The following is a 26,076-nucleotide window of genomic DNA, read 5'->3' as shown; positions in this document are numbered from 1 at the left end:
AAACTCTCGCGCGCCCTCTCTCTTTCTCTCAATCGTTCGAACTAATACGCGAGTAATAGAATCGCGAACGGATCGTTTAACTGAATCGACTACCGTTGCAATATATATATATATATATATATATATATATATATATATATATATATATATATATATATATATATATATATATATATATGTCTGTGTTATCATAAATATTGTTGATTTTATACTAAGTCCTGATCTGGGTTCGCCCTGAAGTCTAGAATCAACAATAATTATATAACATACGCCCACATAGAAAAACTTATCTCAACTTTTGAACAGACAGGTCTATTTTCATATATTTTTTGACGCTGAATGCAAATTACCAATAATCTTAGAAACTTTTCAGGAACCATATGTTTCGTCATGCTAACGCTTTCGTTTTCGATCGTGTGACAGAGCTACAGCGTGTTCGCTGGCTCTGTGCGCGGTACTCTCCTCGCTAGATTGCAGTGACCGAGCATGTGCGTTGATAAATAGTACATGCCCGTGTCGTTGCAGGCCTAGGAGAGGGGAGCGCTGCTGCCGGCGAAGTGGTGTCATGGGCGAGAGCGAGAAAAGCCAGAGAGAGAGAGAGAGAGAGAGAGAGAGAGAGAAATAGCGATAAGAATTTTGGAAGGAAAAATGGGAAAAGGAGCGGCGCGAGGCTACAAGAAAATATTGATATGTCAAAAAAGGCAGAGCAGTTAGGCGTGAGCTAAGTGAAACGAAGGACACCTAATTAGTGAGGTGCGAGCTAAAGATAATAACGATCACCTCATTGGAAACATTTATACTTTTCTCTCTCTTGCTCATTTACATAATTGCGGATAGTTTAAGCAAAAGTAACGCGTACGCTGAGCGAATTCGCTCGCATGTTCCGGCGAATTCTGTCACGGTACGGGCTGAGCGAGCGCACTCGACCAAACGTTATTGTATTGAAGTTTAAGTGTTATTTACATATGGCGTAAATAAAGCGATCGCCTACTATAATTTCTTTTCGTCAATTTTTTGATATCGCCTTATCCCAACCAGCGCAATCAGTTGACCCGTGGAAGTCCGCGCCGGCTTCCTTCATCGAGGTGGAACCCATAAAATAATTTGCAGAGTTCAGCCCAAGGCGCATAAAGGTTGATCACTCTCGCAAACGATAAACATCGGATACTATAAAATTAACGAAAGAAAATTTATACATTGAGCATTTTATACTATTAGTTATCTTTATTTTCTTTTAAGTCTTCTGTAAAATTATTTTTGTATTTTTTCTAAATTCAATTCGCTTCCAAAATTCTCGGTTACTAAATAATTAGCGAAAAAACGTAATTGGAAGAAAATGACATCATAATTGTACATGCTGTAACGGGGTGTGAATTTCGTTTTATTTCTTTGTCTCGCCCGATGCGAAGTCGTACCGGAATGCGCGCGGTGATATCGACATAATCAAGTTTCGCTAACTAACTGAAGATCAGGAGAGGACGGGTGTCAGTCAACCAACTTATTACTAGCAAAGACAACAATAAATTAACGTTTCAATCATACATGAACTAGTTTATTTTCTATGTAATTTACAATATGTTTGGCCCGCGTATTTAGCTTATGCGGTGCGTGCGACAATCCTATGCATCGGCATTTCGTTTATAATCTCTTGTTCGCGATATTCGTTTGCATACTCGTTACCGATTTTCTCATAATCGCCGATGTGAGGGGAGAGTAATTAAGCGCGGTTGTTTAACAAAAATCGCGACGCGAAGCTGGCCAGCTTACCTTATGTAAATAATCGAGTAATCAGGAGGAGCAGATTAGTATCGCCTCTCCATATGCAGCTCAGGTTGGCACTTTTCCTAATTGGAAAAGAGATTTTCTCCATCGTCCTGCAGATACTATCGGGTAGATTTCGCGATCTCGTGGTTGGCCTACGATGGCTTTATCACCGATCACTCGAGACAGCAATAATAATGGAGATTATCAACAGCCTAGCTTCCGCACTCTTTTAACGTTCGTATTCGCGCACGTTGTTGATCCAACTCTTGGTACTCCTAGATCCTACAATGGCTATTCTTCGACTGGTTCTTCAGCCTTCGTGCGCGTTCCGTCCCATATCGGATCGAGTTCCCGTTTTCCACTTTCCCCGGCAGGTAGGTGCTGCCCCCGTAGGCAGCCGCGTCATCGAGACGGCACACAGTGTTCCAAATCAGAAACAAATCTCCAGAATGAAATAAATCGCGAACCAACACCCCTAGCGAAATGAACCCAACGGCATTTTTTAATCGCGAATTAGCCGTATTTTAAGGAGTATTTCGCATTAAAAATGAGAACGGAACGTGGTAGGCCACTTCTGACTACGGAGTGGTGTTCAGCGGGAAAAATTACATAGAAATAATCTATATAATATGCTTGTTATAGATATTTTCTGTCTTGTGTGCTGAGATTATAGACTCGTTGAAAATGTTGATACTTTGACCTAATTTTTTTTGTTCAAAAATAAACAAAAAAAATTTTAAATGTCAGGTTATTATTTGTTATTGAAAAAGCTACAAAATGGCCTATTTACTTTTAAAAAAAAAATTACTAAACCATATTTAAAACTCGAAAAACTCTTTTTTCTTGAGAAAATTTGAACTTTGACCTTCATTTTGAAGGTCAAAAGTTGAAGTGATTCATACACGACCATTTTTCCTTTATTCTACATCATTTCAGCTTTAAAATGCCTTTGGGTTGATTTCGCTAGGGGCATTGGTTCGCGATTTATTTCATTTTGGAGATTTGTTTCTGATTTGGAACACTGTGCGGCAGCACAAACAAGACGTTTATCGTCACAATAGTTCGTTGAAGGTAATATATATTGAAATGTCATTTATCAATTCTATTGCAAATAATTAATAATTTATTTACTGTTATAAATATTTTATAAAATTAACGTTATTTGAATTTTAAGTAATAGACAAAAATGGGCAAAATTGATAAAAATGGGTGATACTGGGTGAAAATGGGATGAAAATAGGAGAAAATCAAACCACATTAAAATAACGTAAAAAACTAAATGAAAACATAGTTCAAACAAGCAAAAGTATAGGCACAAATGGGCAAAAAAGGGTAAAGATGAGCAAAAATGAGTCAAATTAGGTGAATATAGGTGCGTCTAAGGAATCAGATCTGCGTTATATATATATATATATATATATAGGGAGATATTGACAATGATTAACAATTATTTTTGGCAGAAAAATTAATAAACATTTTCTAGTTTTCTTTAATCGACGTACCATAAAGTGGATTATTCCGATTATGATAGTGATTATGATAGTGATTGCGATAGTGATTCTGGAGAGAATGATTTTGACGATACCACTAACAATTGATTGTGAATTATAAGTGAGCATATTTGTGAATACATCTTTGCTTTAGTCTTAATTGTATCAACTTTAAATAAATCAGATTTTTATACTGAAATGCTTATTTCCATATTTATCTTGTTTATCTTTCTTTAAAAAATAAATTTTTAGTCGTGATCAATTTAGTTTTTCCTTCTAACGGAACCTGTATATTGTTCCTTTTTATTTATATTCATTAAAATTTTAGTTTGTTAAACTGAAAATGAGACTAATTAGGAAGATTTATCTGGGAGATAAATCGACATCGATATATTTGCAGAATACCATTTGATACAGCAAATGTTGCTAATCGACATTTTTGTGAGTATCATTGAGACCTTCGAATGACTTTGAAAGTATTACAGATCTTATACAGAGTAACCTGGAGAGTTAATTTGTAATAAAAAATTTCTAACCATGATCAAATCGGAGAAAAACCCGTAATTTTTAGAAAACTGCAACTTTAACTTTCGGCTTCAAAGTTAAATATTTATTTTCAATGAACTGGACTATTTTTCCTCTATTCGACATTACTGTAGCTTCAAAATACCGATTCAATCATTTGCTTATGTTTTCTCAGTTTTAAGGAATTTGATTTCGTTTGGAAGCGTAAATTTCAGCCCACTTTGTGGCGCTAAGAGAAAATGGCTCGAAAAAGTAGTTATCAGGCCGATGTCTCAAAGGAAAGAGAACGAGCGCACAGCCACATGCTCACATGCACGCTGCCCTAGCCTTGCTCACGACCACGTCCAGGTACGCAGGAATCGTGTCGTTTAGATGCGCTGACTCACTACCGTGTTAAGCTACATTAGCTCTCTCTTCCTCCGTCTCCGCCCTTACTTGCATACTAACATTTTTACCGTTAACGTCTTGTTGAATCCGCGCCAATCTTTTCTTAACTTCACCGATCGGTTCAAGCGATTTTTATTCTCATATGTATGTATACCGTAATTGAAATAATGTGTTAATAAAAAATTGTTACAAATCCATAATAGATTAATAATATGAAATAACCCAACCCATTTCCACTAAAAATTCTTAAGTTATTACTATCCTAACTTACCGTAGGTGGTGCATGAGATATATTAATTTGTCTACTTATGCTCGTGTATTGCGCTGCAGTCATGTAACCTGTTCCGTAAGGTCGGGCTCCTGAAAATTAACAAAACAATTTTTATATCAAGATGCATAGGCTTGCTGAAGTTGGAAAAAAATTGTATGTTACGATAAAAATAGGATATTAACTTAGATAAAAATAAAAGAATTTTCAACTATATAATTTTTATTTGTTGGCTAAATAAAATAATTTTAGAACTTCAAGAATTAACCACATTATTACGCTCAACCACATTACATTTTGCGAAATTTTAAAACAAAAAGTGACACCTAATTACTATATATAAAACCTATTTCCACTCAATTTTTTCTTGATAACGTTTGGCTGGTTTAACTTCCAGCCTCATCAGGTCCTTTATACAAAATAAATAAATCCATTATACAAAAATGATGAAAATTTTACAATAAAATGGTATCAAATAGAATAAAAAAAATATATAAACGCAACTGGAAAATTTGTCAAGATTACGTTATAAATTGCTATGAGTCAATAAAAAAAGTTATTGTAAATTTTGTTAAATAAAATAAACAACATAGTAAAGTTATTGCTCATATTATATTACACAACAATCAGAAAACACAATTAAAAATACAAGCGTGAAGTTGCACGTCACAAGTCAAACGGAGAAAAAATGAGAAAAACCACGAGTACAAAACAAAATTAATCCTATTAATATATGGAATTATTAGCAGAGCCCATTTTTAATAATTCAAGCATATAAAAATATTACATGGATTAATAGCTTATAAAATAATATGATATTGGATAACCAATAACAATAAATCTATTTAAGAAATTTAAAAATACAATTATATTATTTACTAAGATACTGAGTATCGTTTTGTTTGTTAATAGTATTACTGTATGTATGAATGAATGTCATTATGGAAATTAATCTTTTACTTTTACTAATTGCGTTACCAAAAATTCGAACATTGTTAATGTCAAATCGGTCTATTGGAGTACGTTCATATTCCTTAATTTTTTTTTTTAATTTCCTTTTTGTCTGCCTTATATGAACAATCGGACAATTCGTTACATTGAAACTTATAAACAATGCAAGTCTAACAATTTTTTATTTTTATCCATACCAAGTACAACAATATTATATAATTAACAACTCATGTGAGAAACAACTAATTTGACGGTAAACGTCAAATTAGCGCTAATAATATGACCTAATTGCTGCCTGCGGGGGCAGCACCTACCGGGGAGACGAAAAACGTAACGAAGGAATTCGGCGCGCGAGGAGACGGAACGCGCGCGATTGAAATTGAACCAGTGAAGCACTGGTCGTCGTCACGCTCACCCGCAACTACGCCGCCGATTACTGATACGTGAGCTAGAGATCGAACCATAGAGTGAAGCACTGACCATCATCACGTTCGCCCGCTTTTCTTTTCGCTATTGTCGATCCGTGTACCGTTAAAGCCAATTATTGAGAGAAGAACGTCCAGATCAGTACCAGCTAGCAGTGATCGCTGTCGCCAAGGTGCCATTCAACCACCAAGGGGAGAGACCCGAGCTGACGGAGAAACGTCGCCCGCGAAGAGATCGAGAGAGTGTGTGTGAGGTTTCGCCATCGAGGGCGAAACCACGAGTGCGCGAACTCGCGATCCACGACATAAACAATAAGACAGTTTTCTCGCTGTGCGACTCGTCAGTGTCACCTTCGTACGCCTGCGATATTAAGGTAAGCTGGCCAGCTTAATCTCGTGATCGCGGTCGCATGTTTAATAATTAATTTCCGACATTCGAAGCGTGCATGTAACGGCTCCAATAACAAAGAGCAGCGAGCGTCCCGCCAATACGTGTTGTCGATGAGCGAGCGTCGATGTAAACAAACGCGCGGGCCGACCTTATGTAGCATTTGAGTGATAATAAAAGGTTCTGTTCGTGTTACTAACAAGTGTTTTCGACTCGCTTACTTCTTTTTGCTTCCACTCACTTTCTTATAGGTTAATAGATTTACTGGTTGACTGACGCCTGTCTCCCCATGCTCTCCGGATTGCGTTTTGAGCATAGATAATTACATTCGCCCTTTCAACAAAGTCGCGCGAATAAAAATATAATTAAACGGTGAAACCCCGTTACAATATATATATATATATATGTATGTATGTATAGTGTACACACACACACATTTAATAAATATAACAAAATTCGATTTATTGAAACCAGTTTTTAATGATATACATTTTACCGTTACAAGATGTAACGATATGCATTAGAATGAAACTTTCATGAAAATCATTATTTATTAATATAGTCCACTTATATTGAAAACAATGCACTTGGTATAAATTAGAATGTTCATCAAGACTTACGTTCAGAAGTTGTTGTGATATAATGAAAAAAACTTTCCTCAATTACAATATTTTTAACGTAAAAAAATAAAGGTCCAGAATCATCTGGGATCATGATGATCTTATTAATTTTAATATCATTACCTTCTAAGTTCAAAACGGTTTTTACTGATATTTTTTTAGAATATCTAACGCTAACTGGTGTAACGGGGTAGCTGTCCGTTTATTTAATTTATGCGCGCGATCGTATCGAAGAGCGCGCGGGATTGCCTATACATTTAAATTCGAAAATCGGAGAGCAGGAGGGAACGGGTGTCAGTCAACCAACTATCTACCAATGAGAAATAACTACTTCAGAATTACGATCAATATCACAAGCGAGATCGTTTATTGCCTCTTAAGTCTACAGTTAGTGTTTGTGTGTGTCACACTTTTCCGATTTAAGGGAGGCACAGCGTAATCAAACATTACCACCCTTCTCGCTGGGCACCAACAGGTTGGCATAGCCCACTGTCTTTCACTCCTTCGCTTTCAAACATTTTTGGAGATCCGGAAGTCAAGTTTGCTGCGACATCCCTGACGCACACAGCGAGTCGGAACCTTTTTAATCTAAGGTGGCGACCTCCTCGAAAGGAGTACCGATCTTTTCAAGGTTCAACGCTCAAGGAGAGCGGAACTAAAGGCTTGACCCTCGGTTTGGGCGCGACGGGACTCTAGTTGCCCCGACGTCTGCCGCGTCGGAAGCGCGCAGCATACAAATCTTACGAGATTTGCTTGACCTGGTACCACTACCCCGCAGAGGCCAACCCAAATTGGAATGTCAGAAGAGAGACTCAGCCAGGACAGCCAGAGGAAATTCCTAAGACGATCAACCAGCTAAGCCTCTCTTCCTGGGCTCGCGTTCGAAGATCATCCCACTCTGCGTTCCTGTATTAAGGGATTTCTCCCACGACTCACAGGTCCATCGCTTCGACGTGCCGAGGCACGTCTCCTCATGGCGTTTCGGTCATCCCAGCTCACGCTGGTGGGTGTCCGTTATTCGATAAGGTTGTGTCCTGATTTTTGCCCGAGTCTCGGATTTCGTTTTCTATGGAAGGCTTTTATGACTCGCTGATATTGATCTCTGCCCTTTCGATTAATTTTCTGACTTAGGTCAGGGGCGGGGTCTCGCCTAGCCGACAAGGCGACTCCCCAAAGGTGTCGGGCCTTATTCCCGGAGCTCGAGGCAAAGAACTTTGGGTGGCTGCTATGACCACGGCCACGACTCTTTTTACCCACAATAGTGGCACATACCGATTGCCAGTCGACAGGGAGTAATTTCTTATCTACCCGAATTAAATTCGGATTGCCGGGACCATTGGTCCTCTGCAACTAGCTCCCGGAGCGGTCTCCCGTCCTCTAAGAGGGCGCGCGATACCACAATCCCAAGTGATTTCCCCTCAAGTGACTCCCGGATTTTGGCTTTTCTGGGCTCGAGTTGAGCTCTTGGGGTGTGGTAGACTCCGCGTTGAATGTTTGGGCGTTTACGGGCCGCACCTCACCACGTGCTGTCATGGTCCGTGTTGTTTATTGTCGTTTGGCCGATTGGCCTTTTGCCCTAGGGGCGAGCGTTGTGTGTTTTGCATACTGTTTTTTACAGAAACAGCGTTCTGAGCCCCACCACGTGAAGGTACACACATCCGCACATGTGATTGCAAGTCTTCGTTCAAATACACATTGCATTCACTTCGGGTCGACTAGCATTAGTTGCTTGTCGAGGGCAATCGGTGACGCATTTTGTACTTCAGCATTTGAATTTGCATATGCCCGTACAGAAAAGAGAAGTTTACGACGTTCTCTCCCAAAACAACGAATTGTTTGTTTGAGAAGTCTCCGTTCTCTGTAGAGGAAGACAATTACTGTCCGCCGCTTTAACAAAAGATTTTTGCACAAAGTGACCTGGCTAGCTTACTTTATTAGCAGTTGTACGGTAGCACGAGAGTAAAAACGTTCGCACCCTAGTTGCGGAAAAGTCAGTCTTTGTTGCTAGGTATCTCGCGTTTTCAGTTTCGCCCTCGATGGCGAAACTGCTCACTCACGCACCTAGCACGCACTCAGCTCCGTCAGGCGATGGCACAGCTCCTCTCGGTCTTTATCAGTTGACTCTCTCAGGCGGAATCGATAGCTAATCCTCTTAGCACTCTCAGAAAACTCAGGAAAAACTCCGATCTTTCTTAGCAGCAGCTGAGTGTGCGGGTTCTAATCTTCCACTCGTTTGTTTTCATACGCGCGCGTTCCGTATCGTCTCGTGCCGAATTCCCTCATTACATTTCGCCCCAACCGACAGGTGCTGCCCTCGCCTGCAGCCGCGTGGTTGGGCTGTTAGCGCTAATAAGACGTTTACCGTTACACTGGAAATAAGTGTTGAACAGCATAATATTCTGAAATACTCTGAATTAGCACTAATTATCTATTTTAATTTCGGAACAATTTATAGATACAACTTCTGACAGTAAACGATAATTAAATATAAGTTGATGTTTTATTGCTATAGAATGACAAACATTAATTCTATTGCAAGATACTTTGCAAATGGTTTTTCCCTCGCGATTTTTATTTTCAAATCTCATACAAGATATTTTCCAGAGAGGACCTACTACAGAAAATATTCTACTATAATGTAATATTATATAATGCTTTGGTTTTCAATAATTCGGAAAAATTTCAGTTCAACCTTTCAAATAATCACGTACAATACAACGCAAAAAATCTACAGTATTCGTCGCGTTTAAATCACAACATATAAATAATTCTGTAAGATGACATAAATCTTTTAATAATAACCACTCCTTATTAGTATCAGGAATTAAATGACTAATTATAGGGCAACTATAGCGGATGAGACAAAGCATTTCTGAAGATGAAATGATGAGACACGTTTTTTTATATGGGTTTCACTGAGTTCTGGAGGTTTATTTTTATGTTGACCATAGTTAAATCCTCGAACCAAAATATTTAAGTTTTGAAGTGTAAAATATTTGTAAACATACACTGCCCGTCAATCACTTTTGCCATGCTTACCTCAAAATTAGGCAAACTTAAAAGTTTTGTATCTCGGTCGGAAATCATCGTATCACAAAAAACCGCAGGGCATATTAAAGGTAATTGTAAAAGCTTTCATTTAAGATGTGTAGAGATTTAAAAATGAAAATATGTGTTTTTTACAGTAAAAAAAAATGATTAAAAAAATTTCAATTTTTTTAACCTCGACTTAAATCAATGCCAATTTAGAACCAGGCGGTGGAGGGCAAATCGACCTGAGGGGTTCGGAGGGTAATGTCTTTCTCTTTAAAATGAGTTCCCGCGGGGTTCTATCCGATGTTTTTTAACCGAGTTACGGCGTTTTTTGTAAAAAGCAACCTTCTTTTTCCAATCCTCAATTACTTCGACTTGCGTACGTTTTGAAAAAAAATGCCAAAGAGAAAAAAGTTTCATTTTCTGTCCAAGAATATGAAAATAAAGTCAAAATAAAAAAATAAAGAAAAAAATTTTTTTCGTTTTTTTAGCGCATTAAAAAAATAAAGGAATTTAACTTTTTTTTTACGCTTAGTTTTAGTTTTTTTTGTGATTTACTACGTCCCTAGACGTTTTAAAACTAAGCGTAAAAAAAAAGTTAAATTCCTTTATTTTTTTAATGCGCTAAAAAACTGAAAAAAAATTTTTTCTCTATTTCATTATTTGAACTTTATTTTTATATTCTTGGACACAAAATGAAACTTTTTTCTCTTTGGCATTTTTTTCCAAAACGTACGCAAGTCGAAGTAATTGAGGATTGGAAAAAGAAGGTTGCTTTTTACAAAAAACGCCGTAACTCGGTTAAAAAACATCGGATAGAACCCCGCGGGAGCTCATTTTAAAGGGAAAGACATTACCCTCCGAACCCCTCAGGTCAATTTGCCCTCCATTGCCTGGTTCTAAATTGGCATTGATTTAAGTCGAGGTTAAAAAAATTGAAATTTTTTTAATCAATTTTTTTACTGTAAAAAACACATATTTTCATTTTTAAATCTCTACACATCTTAAATGGAAGCTTTTGCAATTACCTTTAACATGCACTGCGGTTTTTTGTGATACGATGATTTCCGACCGAGATACAAAACTTTTAAGTTTGCCTAATTTTGAGGTAAGCATGGCAAAAGTGATTGACGGGCAGTGTATATAAATTGATATAAGAAATGACCCAAATCATATTGAGCTACACCTTCCAAATGGTCATGCATAATGTTCACCGACAAATTTTTTGTCACGTGATAATTGTTTAAAACGTTAAATACGCAATTTTCCGTTATGCCCGTAGTTTTTGGATTTTTTTATAACATCTTTATCATAATTTAATTCAGTTCTTATGCAACAATGTTTTTCTTCAAGCGTTGTCTGCATGTTTTTCTTATTGATATAACAAAATCGACCAAATATATTAGAGTTAAAACTAGTAGTAAAACCTAAAATCTGATTTAATCCAAGATTGTCACCCAAAACTAATGATAATACAAAGTATACTCGCTGGGGACCATTTTGAGTGTTAATTACAATGCCAAATTGCTCAATAAATTTTAATTCATCAAGAACTTCACGGAAAATAATTTTGTTTGTAAAAAAAATACGATCCAAAGTTTTAAATAATACAAATAGGAAAATATTTTCTAATTTCTCTTGCATTTCCGGAGATAAACACGGTATGGAAATATTTATTGCGCCACATTTAGAAATTCCTCTATGACTCCCTAAGGGGTTATTAGTTTCATAATCATCGAACTACAAAAATAAAGGTATAACGCTTTTTTCATTAAAAGTACTTCTTATGTTACTCCACAAACTACCTTGTGTGAAATTTGAAATAATTGTCTTAGTATTTAAAAGAGAATTCATGAATTCCAATGTTTTGTCTAATATTTTTGGAATTTCGAAAAAAGCTCGCAACACGAATCGCAGTGGAATAAATTGAGCTGTAACTGGAAACATTTCTAATCTTTTAATTCCATTTCGATTTATGTACTCCTGCCTTTCCCCAAGTGCAATCGATTTAGGACTAATATAAGTATTCAATTCTTCAAAATTTCGAAAATTGCTTCTCTCACTCAACAAATTATTAATTTGATTAACATTTTTTTCAAACACCTTATCTATTCTTTGATAAAATTGGTCAGTTTGTTTATTTGTAGGTGCAATAGACTTTACATCAAGCTTTAACTTTTCATTTTTATTATTGATTAATTGATAAGTGTCTTTAATAATTTGAAGTGCTCTAGCACGAGAACCATCAGGATAACTGTAAAGTTTAGCAATAAACAATGTCTCCTCGTTTACTTCTTTCTTTTTGTTATTTATACTATTTAATGAATAAACAATGAGAACTGTATCGAGACTATTATTACCGACTAAATCATGATCTACACTATAAGTACTTTGATCACTAACATTAGTATCACTAATATTATTTCCATTTAAATTATCATAGAAACTATTAATTGTATCTTTGTTATTTATATCATTACTTATTGGAGTAAATATATTCTCAATTTGACGACTTTTATTATTTTTAATTTTATAATCTACTTTTGACTCATCACTGTGTTTCAGTCTGAAATGTTTACGGAACGACTCAAACGTTTGAAAAACTCTTCCGCAAATCGTTGTACAAGATATATATCTACCTTGTTTGTGTGTGTATTTTACATGTTTAAAAAATTCTCCATTAGTTTCAAAATTTTCAATACACACACAGCAACTTATCATTATCACAGTAATCAACTTAAAGAGCATTTCTAACGTAATTCTCAATAATATGTTTAACTTCACCAACTAACGTATTTACAGATCTATTACAAATAATAGTCTCAAAGTCTATACCATAGAAAGCTTTCTGCAAAAAAATCCAAAAAGATGAGGCTCGTTTTGGATAGATACAATCGAGAGCTATGATTATTTTGAAACATAAGTCAAATGCTTGCAAAGTTGTATTAACTTTATATAGAGTTGAATTGACGCAAACGTAAGCAGCATTTAGTGATACTAAATTACCAACGAGAACAGGTGTAGGTTGCAAAGTAAGATTTGATGCTCTCAGCTGATCTCTCAATCGATCAATTGAAGGCTGCACATCATTTGCTACCTATTAATTGAAATATTAATTATGAAATAAAATTGTTTAAAATTTAATTTACATATAGATTTGAAAGAAATGAGAATAATGAAAAAATACTACTTCGGCGTGTACAAAAAATGATTGTCTACGTTCTTCGATTGTCAGTTTGGTCGGTTATTCATTTTCATTTGGTCGCTTTCTTTTTCTTGTTGCTTCTAGCAGATAGGAAAATAAATAGAAAATGATTGCATCTGCATTGTCTAGAGTGAAAATAAAAATATATAAATATTAATATTCGTCATTAAATATATTACATCTAGGCACTTTTCATAATTAATTCATGAATAAATAATATATCAGGTGATAATGCTGGTAAAATTTGCATTAAAACTCTATCATTGAGATTTTTATCCAAACGTCCTTGTAACGTATGAATAAGATGTGGCTTAGCAACACTCCAAAAATCTATGAATCGGTCACAAACATTAGGTTGTAATGTATTAAAATCACAACACAACTGTTGAAATGCAAATTAGAATTGATGGAATTTTCTTATAATATTGTATATATGAACGTACTCAAATTTACATCACCAATAATTTCCCCTGACTAGTTTGAAGGCAGCGAGACTATAATAGTCATAAATAGAGTAATTTTCTTCTTTTAATAACCTTAGCCTAAATTGAAAAGTTCTTTCCTATTTCACTTGAACTTCTGGTGTTGGTTCAATGTGTTCAGAAAGCCAATTTCAATCTTCAGTAGTTTGATCTAAAATAACAAACAATAAGTAAACACTAGTAGTACAATAAATAAAATTTATAGGTTATGTTGCATGTTATAAAGTAGATTTGACAATCTATCATATATATTACTTACTGTCGAATAGTAATTGTGGTAATACAGCTAAAAATTGATTTTTTTGTCTTTGAGACAAGAATCCTATATTTTTCAATTTTCTTTTTGTGTATTCATAATGTTTATATAAAGTTCCAGTTGGATTAATTCTTTTTTTGTTAGCTTTTATATATGGTGTATAGTAAGTAGGAGCATTCTCATTTTGAAAGAGGTCAACAACTGACTGAGCTAATTCTTTGAATTTGTTTGGAGAAATTCTGAAAACAATAATATTAACTATACGTCACATGGTCATGCTAAGCTTCATCCTTTGTTTAGCTGTGCCAATACTATAGCCCATACTTCCAGCTTAATGCTTTATTATTATTATTTCGTATAATATCGAAGTTTAAACTCACACAAATCTTTGAAGATAATCTGGATCTTGCCCGATAACGATACCTTCGTAAGCAACATCCTTTGCATTTTTAATCATTATTCTGGATAGCAGATTCCGAACATTTTTAAACAAGACACCATTTCTTTTATACATCGACAACACCGATTTTCCATCAACACTTTCATTCAACAACTAAAACAGAGGCTAAAGAGAAAAATATGCGTATTTAAAATTTAATTGGGACTATAAGAAATCTTTAAAATAACAATGTCATTTACAAGATTTTCCAGTCCTTCAGGCCACGGCCTGCATTCCTATATAAACATACAGTCAAATTACAATGATTATCATATAATTGATTAATACTAATGCCATTTAGTTTAATTTAATGTTCATACAAACAATCATAAATAAAATCGAACCCTTTACTATTGTGAATCTGTAAAGAAAATAACAAAAGATGAAGTCATGCAAGAGGTTATGTTTCCATGCGATGAATATAATATAATTGAATTGAAATGTAGTACAAAATCAACAATATCTCAAAGATACCTTTACGTTTACTGTCAATTTCATAGACATATATGTGTATTAAAATGATTAGTTTATAACATACTTACCTTATAAAATTATGATGAAGCTGAAGAAACTGCCGGCTCAACAGCTAATACAATGAACTGTGCGATCGACGAATATATCTTCGTTGGTGCTAGTTAGTCACGTGACTCTTAACTAACGAAAAGGGAAACTAACGTACAGGGAAAAAGAACACGACCGGCACCGTAAAAATTATGATGATACACGTAAAAATTATTGAGAGTCCCCGTAAAAATTAACGTGAGCCTTATAATTTTTACGAATATTTTCTTTTCAATTTTTCTGTATCATAATAATTACGGTCCGTCACCGTAATTATAGCCGAATTTTGCTGTAAAAATCACTTGTACTATTTGGATGTCCACGCTTTACCGGACCATCACCATAATTTTTCCAGAGAATGTTTTCTCCATGTACTACTGTGGGCAAAAAGTAAGGTGAATTTTCAATTTAAACTTCGCGGGCTTAACATTTCGGGCTAGTTCTTTTTTTCTTGAGTTGGTAGGACTGCGAATGACATCTGTGACATCTGGGACAAATTTCATGTCAATGTCATCATCAGTAATATATTTACGCTTGTGTTTACCAAACGACCAAGAGTGCATGTTTCGATTTTTACAATGTCTGATTTAATTGAGCAAAGAAGTGCCATCAAATTTTGTTTGCGGAATGAAATTTCGGCTGCGGAAACGTTGAGGATGTTGCGGAAGGCCTTTGGTGATTCTACCATATCGCAGAAAAATGTTTATAAGTGGTACAAAGACTTCAAAGAGGGTCGAGAACGTGTTGATGACTTGGAGCGCTCCGGACGACCATCGACGTCAACAGATGACCAACACGTCAATAAAGTGAAGGAATTAGTGCTCGAAAATCGTCGGTTGACTGTTAGAGACCTTACTGATATGATCGGAGTATTAGAAGGATCTGTGAAAACAATTTTGAAAGACCATTTGGGCCTACGAAAAGTCAAATCTCGTTTGGTACCGAAAACGCTCAATTCGTTCACTCGTTCTTCGTGACCATTTCGCCAAAAATTCGACGCATATCGTTCCGCAACCACCGTATTCGCCTGATTTGGCTCCGTGTGACTTCTGGCTATTCCCAAAACTCAAGAGACCACTCCGGGGAACGCATTTCGAGTCGATTGAGGAGATAAGAGCTGAATCGAAGAAGGCGCTGATGGCTATACCGGAAAGGGACTATTTGGCATGTTTCGAGGATTGGAAAAAACGTTGGCATAAGTGTATTTTATCGGGAGGGGATTACTTCGAAGGGGATGACATTGATGTAGAAGAATAAATAAAGATTTTTCATTTTACAAACAAATTCACCTTACTTTTTGCCCACAGTAGTAGTGAAACATTAATTGAGAAGAACACTTCGCGCATTTGACAGGGCGTTACGGAAATAGCTTTTCCAGTAGCGGCTTAAATCTAGGACGACCGCCGGCGGAAGCGATGTTTCGGGTTGATCTGGAGAAATAACCCATTCGGTTACAATATATATAGGTCATTCCAGCAGTTTTTTAACTTTTTTCTTACGTGCAAAAAAATGCCTTTCCTTATCTCAGATTTTATTTCAAACCTATATATATATACATATACATTTATTTAAAGGCCCAGAAAAGAGCCTTTTTTAAGCAATTTTGGAAAATCGTATCTCCGAAACTTTTTGAGATATCTGGACGAATGAGGTCGCATTCGTTTCGTTTTTTCATATACTTTGTGACGGTGAACGTCTTATTAGCGCTAACGACCCAACCACGCAGCTGCCTGCGAGGGCAGCACCTGCCGGTTGGGGAAAATGTAATGAGAGAATTCGGCACGCGACGCGGCGGGACGGAACGCGCGCGTACGAAAATGAACCAGTCGAGGATTAGCTACCGATACCTCCAGCCGCAATCAACCAATAAAGAAAGTTTTTTCCGTGTTTTTCCGGAGTGCAGAGACGAATAGATAAGGAGCGACCGGAGCCGTGCCTTTGATAACAGAGATGAGTGTGTGTAAGTGAGCGTGAGTGCGAGGTTTCGCCATCGAGGACGAAACCAAAAGCGTGAACCGCTCGATCACAGACGCACGTTTCCCCGAGACATTATCACAAACTTTTTCTTTCGTTCTCCGTGCAACTGCTAATAAGGTAAGCTGGCCAGCTTAATTTCGCGATCGTAGTAGAATTGCTAATAGCTAATCTCTCGTACTCAATAAGAAACGTGCATGTAATAACTCGGCGAACAAAGAGCGGCGAGCGATCCGACTCTGTATGTTATTGTCGCGCGCGCTCTTTGTAAACATAAACACGCGGGCCGAACACAGTGTAGAATTAAGAGGCAATAAACGATCTCGCTTGTGATATTGATCGTAATTCTGATGTAGTTATTTCTCACTGATAAATAGTTGGTTGACTGACACCCATTCCCTCCTGCTCTCCGATTTTCGAGTTTGAACGTGTAGATAATTCCGCGCGCTCTTCGATGCGATCGCGCGCATAATCAATTAAACGGATAGCAACCCCGTTACATGGCGCCCAACGTAAAAGAACCTACAGCGTTTATGATTGTTCAAAACGCCGGTTCTAAACATTGACCTTGCACTCAGTCAACCAGCGACTTAGGTGGCAATCAAAGTGTTGTTGTGCACACTTTGAGTTAAAGACCACATAATAAACATCGCCTCTCTGTTAGTTAGCTTGCATAGGCCCGCCGCGACGATAATTTGTAAACAGTCGCTGTAAGCGCTTGCGAGTGCGACCGAACGACTCTTAGCCAAAGCGTAAATACCAATAGGTTTTAAAAGTTGCCGCAAATCAATAATATTGTACCCGTTGGCCCGGGGAAAACTAACACCGGCAACATTCAAATAAAAGAAACTCAAATCGATAGTTTTATTTGATATAGTGTTGTCTTAATGTAAATGTATTTTTTTTAATATTGCTAGCTACGGTTATTGGTGACAGCAGCATTTTCTCTGATATAAAGAATAATGTACTAAAATGTTGTTTCTATGCAGAGAACAAATAGTTCCAACTGGAAATTGTGGAAAGTTGGGCACTCTATATTTAAGGTTTTTCAAATCTTCATCGGTTAGATCAATTATATCAATTTCATTTTTTTTTTAATTTATGGTCGCCACATTGCATACTCATCAATCGTCCTACTAAGCATTCTGAAGAACTTATATTTAATGATATAATAACTTTTAATTCATCTACAAATTTTAGAAACATGAAATAGATACAATGAAATTTTTTATTTATTCAACATGAAAAAAAACATCACCTAACTAATTACGGGATTTTTTAGTATGTCGAATCACATCAGATCACGTGATGTCATATTATAAATCACGTTAAAAAAAGATATACCTTGACAGCGTGAGATCTGGTAAAAGATTTCTTATTTACAAAATCAATAAGATAACGTGCGTTCAAATATTGACTGAAATTAAAGTTTTTCATTAATAATTACTAAATTAAACGATAATTATATCATGTAATGGAGGGGATTAACTTATGTAAATTGGGTTTATTTAAGAACAATCTCCCACGATACAGAGCTAACCACCGCTCCGTTAATCATGTATGAGTATACGTTTATTCGCCATTACGATTGATACTTTCGCTAAAATGTCTCCTTTCCAATAGAGTTTAACTTACCTTAAGTCACCTGACTTGTGACACTTGCTTTCTCTTAGGTGTATGGAGACTAATGTTTCTTTCCACTATTCCCTAGATGAAATCGATTTTTAAAAAATCAGGTGACGGATTCGTTAAACTAAAGGAAAACGAAAGAACGTAATGCGGCGAATAAAAATCAAGACGTTTATAATAATAGAAGCTGTAGAAGCTACAGTCTTTGCTGTGGCGAAAGACTTACGCACCCATATAGGATTTACAATTATCCGGGGAGAGAGAGAGAGAAAGATAATTCGAAATTCTACCGCGAACTTTAACGCTCGGCGGGAATGCGATAACGGTCGCGTATAACAAAATACTTTCGGAAGTATTTTGTCCGCAGAAAAAGGGAGGTTCACCTACCCTGCGGTGCAATTACGGTCATCAGCCGTAATTGATATTGGCAAATGATTTTTTCACCAGAGTGACTCTGCAACGATACTGCCCTTAGCTCCCGGATCGGTTGCTGCTCGTCCAACTCCTCGCTGATCTTGACTTAGTTGTGATATGATTGGTCATACCATAAAAATAAAGTGATTTGTCACGTGATAAATCGCGTCATTTTTCGAGTGATGTTTTTTAACTAAGGTAAATTTGATACAATAATTTTTTTTCGATTTTGTAACGATACAAGAAATAAAATTAATAAGGCGTTATAACAAAACTTGAGCTATAAATATTGTTTCAACCATTATTCTTAATTAATTCCAAGTTTTAATATAATCTTGTGATTTTTTACTATTATTCAGATAATTTCTCATCATTCTTTACTTTAAAGGTAGACGAGTCTTTTAATTAATGACAAGTGAATATTAAATGAGTACGAAAGATGTTTGAATTTTATTTCACTTCTAGGGTTATCCTTGACCTTGGACCTCGATACATATTTGAACGTAAAATTTTCCGCTCTTTTAATTACTGCTATGAAAAAGAGGGGTTTCCATTTGAAAAAAAAGTTGACCTTGAAATAACCTTGAAGGTGAGGTTCAAAGTCAAATCCAAGGTCACCAGTGAATTCCTTGCAAAAAGTTACAAAAGACCTGACCCTAACCTTTTTCAAAAATACCTTACCTGAAAAAATACAGAACCGTATCAATACTTTTGTTAAGCCCTGTATATAAAATTCATAGTTACTGCATCAGCATTGAGCCTCCCAAAATTGCACCAAGCATTCAAAGCAGAATCATACTGTATACAAGCCAATAGCTTATATGCCGGTCTGAAAGAGTGTTATGCAAAAATCAGACTTACAACAATAATCAAACTAATCGCCATTACATCGCCCATTACATTGTGCGTATGAAGATAAATTTCAATAATCACCTCAACTTGTATGTGTATTAAGAATTTACTAATTAAAAGTATTCTCATTAGTCAGTGTACTGGACCAATTCACGACCGTATACACAGATCATTTGAACACTCTATATAGTAATATATGGATGGCGATAGGAGTTCTATCACAGTGGTAGATACAGGCCTTGAATCTCCCGGTAAGGGGGGAGGGGGGTAAAGCTCTTAATGGTCTACAAAAGTTTACATAAATCTCCACGGTGCTGCAATCGGGAGGGTAAATGAGCAGCTGCTCAACGATGAGTATCAGGTTATCCAAGATTTGGCTTGTATTTGCTAAAGTCGTAACATTTCTATATCACTTACATATTCATGGCCGTCGTTCTTCAAGCCAATAAAAGCATTGGAATAGTGGACATAGATAGATGAATGAACATAGGAATTCACCGACTCTGGAAATAATAGAACTTATCCGTTTATAAACAAATCATGATGACACTCATGAGTGGCACTAAATACGCAAAAGCTTTTTTATAATTCAAGAAAAAACGTTGAATGTCTGTGACATTTGAAATTTATTGAAGGCAGTGAACATTTTTCTTTGTTTTATTTGTCTTATTTAGACCTGTCATTCTCTGCCATTCACATTTGATGAATTAGGACCTGAAACGTGAGACTTGAAGGATCACGGTTTTTTCGGACTTAAAAATTTTGCGATTTTCAAACTTCAATATATCGAAGGAAACGCAAAAAAAAATAAAAAAAAAAACAGAAAATCTTTTACTCGGTAAGAGCTATCGAATGGCTTTCTTAAAATTGAAAAAAACTGATAAGGTATTTTTAAATCAACTTTGAAAATTAGAATTTTCGCGACATTAGCCGCAAAACCGATTTTTGTACCTACATATCTCTAATTCAAATCAAGCTAGAGAAATGAGCGAGGACGGAAATTGAAGCTCTTTTCAAGACAAGTACAAAACTTATTAGTTGTTTTTCTAAAACATCAAAACTGACGACGCTACGACTCCTCGAAGATAGCAAAAACATTGCTAAACGAGCACTTATTTGAGAGCATTTATTCGCTAAGAGCACTTACGGATCACTTCATCAGGTTTCGGACAATTTTTTTTCTAAAAGTATATGAAAAAACAAAACAAATGCGACCTCGCCCGTCCAGATATTTCAAAAAGTTTTGGGAATACGATTTTTCAAAGATTGCTTAAAAAAGACCCTTTTCTGGGCCTTTAAATAAATGTGTGTGTATGTATATATATATATATATATATATATTGTAACAGGCTGCCGTTTAATCTATTAAACCTATTTATTATCTCGGTCAACGACGCCTTGTTATCTACGTGCCGAAAGCACGTCAACATACCTTGTCCGGGAGTGCGCCTGCGCAGCGTCTCCTCGCCAATCCGAGTTGGGTTCCCCAACTAGCCACTTGGCGGCGCTGTCGCTCCTGCTTAGCAGCGCTCCTGCGGCTGCTGCTGGAAACTAGGTTGGCGATTCGCTTCTACCGATCTCTGCGTGATCCTTGCTACGCTACCGGCTTATTCGAATCGAAAGTAAACAAACGCGAACTCCGGACACAGGAAAGACAAAATGATGATTCGATTTAGTGACAACTATCGATCGCTTTATTCAGATTAAACCTGATACACGGGGAATTTGCCGAGAGTTTTGCGCACGCAATTACAATTGACAATGTCAACGGGTAGAGAGAAAACCTCGCGACCGGCGCGAACTAACCGCTCGTACGCAACAAATTATCCCTTCGCGCACGCTGCGCGGGATCGCACGCTAACAACAATAAAGGGAAGGTGCACCTACCGCGAGATAGTTGAGGATACGGTGGCCGACCGTATCCGATACGCTAGCCGCTTATTAGCTGCTCCGCCGCTCGCTGCACTGCCGCTGTTACCGTTGTTGTTGTTGTTACTGGCGTTGCTGTTGCTGCTGCTGCTGTGTGTGCGCACGCTGTCCTTTCCCCGGACTTCCTGCCGCTCTCTCCGCACTCAGCACACCACACTCAAGTTCTGCGATACTCGGGGACACCTGTTTTCTCGCACGACCACAAAACGCGTTGACGGCTCGAAAGGGTTAGCTCGATGTAACCAGACTGAGTGACACTGTCATACTGGCTACCGAACTCTCCCCTCCCGGTCATTGCCCCTACGCGCCCTCTCTCTCTCTCGAACCGATCGCGGCTTTTCTCGTTCAGCCGCTTATTAACCTCACGCGAGTCGAACGATTTTCGGTAATCGTTGCAATATATATATATATATATATATATATATATATATATATATATATATATATATATATATATATATATATATATATATATATATATATATATATATAGGTTTGAAATAAAATCTGAGATAAGGAAAGGCATTTTTTTGCATGTAAAATCCTAAGAAAAAACGTCGGCACGATCGGCTGACCCCGCGGAACGGCCAAAGTTAAAAAACTGATGGAATGACCCATATGTGTGTGTGTGTGTGTGTGTGTGTGTGTGTGTGTGTGTTTGTGCGTGTGTATGTATGTGTGAATCCACGTCAAAATGATAATAGCTCTATCAAAAATTGTAGATCACCACAAAAATCATGGACGGACTCAAAACTTTTGATGTCTACTCTACTTCTATAATATGGCGCCTTTGAAAAATCCAAAATGGTAGCTTAAGCCTACAGATTTTATACAAAATCGATCGTAAATCATCATTATAAAAATTGCTTTTTAGATAAATGAGATATCGTCAGATAAGGTCAATAAGATTAATTGTACAGCTAAATAATATTAACACTAAATGCTCATTATGATTATTTTTACTTTTTATTGACAATTTCACATATTATATCATGAAAGCAACAAATATTTTTCATTTTTGTTCTTCCAGGTACCATAGTCTGAAATGAATTTTTCCGTAACTACGTCGTTTAAAGCTCCAACCAGCCCTGGATTCAGGTTCAGCAACACGTAAAACTTGTGGGTGTCCTAATTTTATCAAAAATTAAAAAATATTTACGATTTATCCTTTAAATAATCTTGATCGAAAACTAGTAGGGGACATCAGATTTGGATTCAATGACTCGAAATATCTATGAGTATCTTCATTTTTCCACTCAACCACATTGATCATTTAGTAATTTTTTACCATATGGTTTTTGAAAGTAGAGTTTAAGACCTTTCAATTCAAAAATTTTAGAGTTCAATCATCGTCATGATGCTGGTTTTATTATCAATTGAATAAATAAAAAGTAGAGTCACGTGGTTTTGGCGGCCATTTTGATCACATGTAATGTTTCGCGGAAAAGGCCACTCTAATTTTAAAAGTACACTTCAAGACCTTTCGATTGACCACTTGTAGAAATTTGATAAACAAAATGATTTTTGGCTTGTAGAGGGTCATTCGTTGAGAAAGAATGACTCGTATATTGTAATATATTCGATATAATCTCTTCCGAATGTTTGATGGCTAAGTACTTTTGTTTATTAGACTTAGTTATTTATTATTTTTCCACTTAGTTGATATGACAAACTGATTCTACATTATTCTTTACTGTTTCTGATTTAATAAATAGTCTAGTTTCTTTTATTAAATTTGTATTTCGCTGTAATTTGTATTTTGGAGGCTCAGTCGAGATATTTATTTTTTTATTCGAACCCGATTAACCCTCAATTTCGATAGCTGCCGCTTGTGAAGTTACAACTAATACATAAAGACACTATGAACAACAACCAAGTATCACACACGTATCAGAACATACAGGTATTGATGTGTCATTATCTCATTTAAGTGTACAGTTAGATACTACTGCAATTGCGACGCTTCCTGTACCATGAGTATCGGATGCTACGACATCACACACTATCCCGATGATTCCGGCTGTTATATCAACTGCTAATCTGGCTCTGCAAGAAGCACTACTGTCGTTGAGTGAATCACGAGCGATATCCAACAATCTCCTTCAAAAAATATCGGCACTGCTCAATTGGATACCGGAAAAATCCAACGTTGCGAGTTTGAAAAAGCCCTACAACTACAAGCCAGACAAGAGTGAAGTCTTGTAAGAGAACTACACGCACGTAATGCAGAATTTTCCAAGCTTTGACGAAAATTCGACTAGCTTCATCAAAAAGTCAACTAGATGAGTCATATTCCCTCTACCCTTACAAACACGCACTTTCCGTTACATATTCAACCTAACCTCACACATACACATTCAACATGATTAATACGACTTTAGCCATAGATTTAGAGATAGATTACACCTTAAAAATAGATAATTACGATGGCTCAACACCACTTTGTGAATTTCCACGTCTGTTTGAGCTTATTTCAAGAGCTAATCACTGGAAAGATGGTTTTGGCTTCATTTTTACGTAGTGACGCTCAATCGGTTCTTACAAATTATTCCAAATTTGAATCAATAACTTTTCATTCACTATTTTGGAAATTAGAAGAAATATTCGGAGACAAACATTTAGAATCTATTAGCTATTAACTTTTCCACAATAGATACTAAAAACGCGGAGAAGACTTTCCAACTTTAGCTGCTGATATCGAAAGGTTAGCTACTTTAGCTTATTCCGAATGTACTAGCGAAATTCAGGACGAAATAACTTGTTCTTAATTCATTTCTAGTATTTTTGATAAAGAAATCAAGGAAATTCTTCAGATACAATAAAATTGTATCATTGAAGATTGCCTTGTATCGAGCACAAAAGATTAAAATTATAAAGTTCAAATTTCTCAAATTTTACCACAGAATTCATTAAACAAACAAACTGACACAAAACATCAAATAAACAAGCTCAACCTTTCAATGTTAAGGATTGGCTTAAAAATGTCCAGTGTTTTGCTTGTACAAACAGGTCACATTCGCGCACACTGCCCTAACCCTGAACAGGAAAACTAAATTTTGTTAAACTTTTAGGAGCGGGTGTAACTACTAACACAGAAGCTCCTCAACATACTCCTGTTACACCTCGTGTATGTAGAGTTCTTAAAAATCTCAAAACTTTTGAATTTGAAGGCACGATAGATAATAAGTCTTGCATACTCAAAATTGACTCAGATTCAGATGTTTCTATTTAGAATTCAAAATTTGTTGACGAAAGTTATCTTCGCATTCCTCTCATTAAGGATTCTGTGAAATATCCTACAGGTGAAAATATTCCTATTAAATTTAAGAATATTGTTCAGATTTGTTTTCGATTCGTATGACAGTCTATGTTGCTGATATTGACGATTGTATGCTTGGTTGTGATTTTTTTAATAACTCCGAAATTATAAATTCTATTAGTGACATTTTTTCTGACATTCCTAATTCGACTAGAGACAATGATAACCAGAAAATTTGCTCAAGGATTGTACAATCAGACACTGAATTCCCTGCTCAGTTACAACATTTTCTTGATAATAATTCAAAAGAATTGACCTCTTCTTAGAACATTAAATTTTCACAACTTCTTGTTGATTTTCAAGACATTTTTCAAGATAATGATGTAACAGGCAAATGTTAGGTGAGCATGCAATTGCATTGACAGAGTCCGTTTCCATTAAACAATCGATTCGCCCTATTCCGTATTTTAAAACTGAAATCAATGAAATGATTCCAGACATATGAGATCAAGGTGTCATTGAATAATCTTCTAGTTCTTGGTGTTCCTCAGTATTGAAACGAAAAAAAGATGATACGTGGCGATTTTACGTTGATTTTCGAAAATTAAATTCTAAAAGAATTAAAGATTCTTATCCTTTAACTAGAATCGATCAAACTTTAGACAAATTGACTGGCAATTCTTGGTTTCCTACTTTAGATTGAAAAAATGGTTATTGGCAGGTCAAAATACGTGAAGAAGATCGGGAAAAAGTGCTTTTTCAATCAGTAACGGTTTGTGGCAATTTGTCGTTATGGCTTTTGATTATTTAATGCTCCCGCTACTTTTGAACGATTAATGAAAAAAGTTCTTCGAAATATTTTTGACGATATTTATTTAATCTATTTGGATGATATCATGGTTATGGTTAAATCATTCGATAATATGATAGTTAACCTTAAGACTGTTTTCTTAACTTTTTTTGGCAGTCAAATTGAAAATTAAACAAAAAGAAATATAATTTTTTCCAACGTAAAGTACAATATCTTGATTATATAGTGTCTGAATTCGGAAAGAAAACGGATCCTAAGAAAATTGAAACGATAACCCAATGGCCAACACCAGTAAATAAAGACCAATTTAAAAGTTTTACTGGATTGTACTCCGATTATAGACGATTCATCAACGAGTTCTCTTGTATAGCTTATCCTTTGTATAATTTAGCAGATCATAAAGATGTTTTTGTT

The 26,076-nt window shown here is 36.0% G+C and overlaps 1 protein-coding gene across 3 annotated transcripts in view; it reads right to left on the bottom strand.

The window, feature by feature from the left end:
- The window catches only part of LOC131672448 (talin-2), an 870,100-nt gene that overhangs the window by 534,433 nt on the left and 309,591 nt on the right, over positions 1-26,076 (bottom strand). For all 3 annotated transcript variants that reach the window (XM_058949681.1, XM_058949672.1, XM_058949665.1), the window contains exon 7: positions 4,438-4,526. In XM_058949681.1, the coding sequence (XP_058805664.1) occupies positions 4,438-4,526 (89 nt within the window). The remainder of the gene's footprint in view (positions 1-4,437; positions 4,527-26,076) is intronic.

This window comes from Phymastichus coffea, unplaced genomic scaffold, assembly GCF_024137745.1.
Source record: "Phymastichus coffea isolate CEN01 unplaced genomic scaffold, Cenicafe_Pcof_1.1 PCOF00011, whole genome shotgun sequence".
Classification (NCBI taxonomy): domain Eukaryota; kingdom Metazoa; phylum Arthropoda; class Insecta; order Hymenoptera; family Eulophidae; genus Phymastichus; species Phymastichus coffea.
This window is presented reverse-complemented; position numbering and strand designations above follow the sequence as displayed.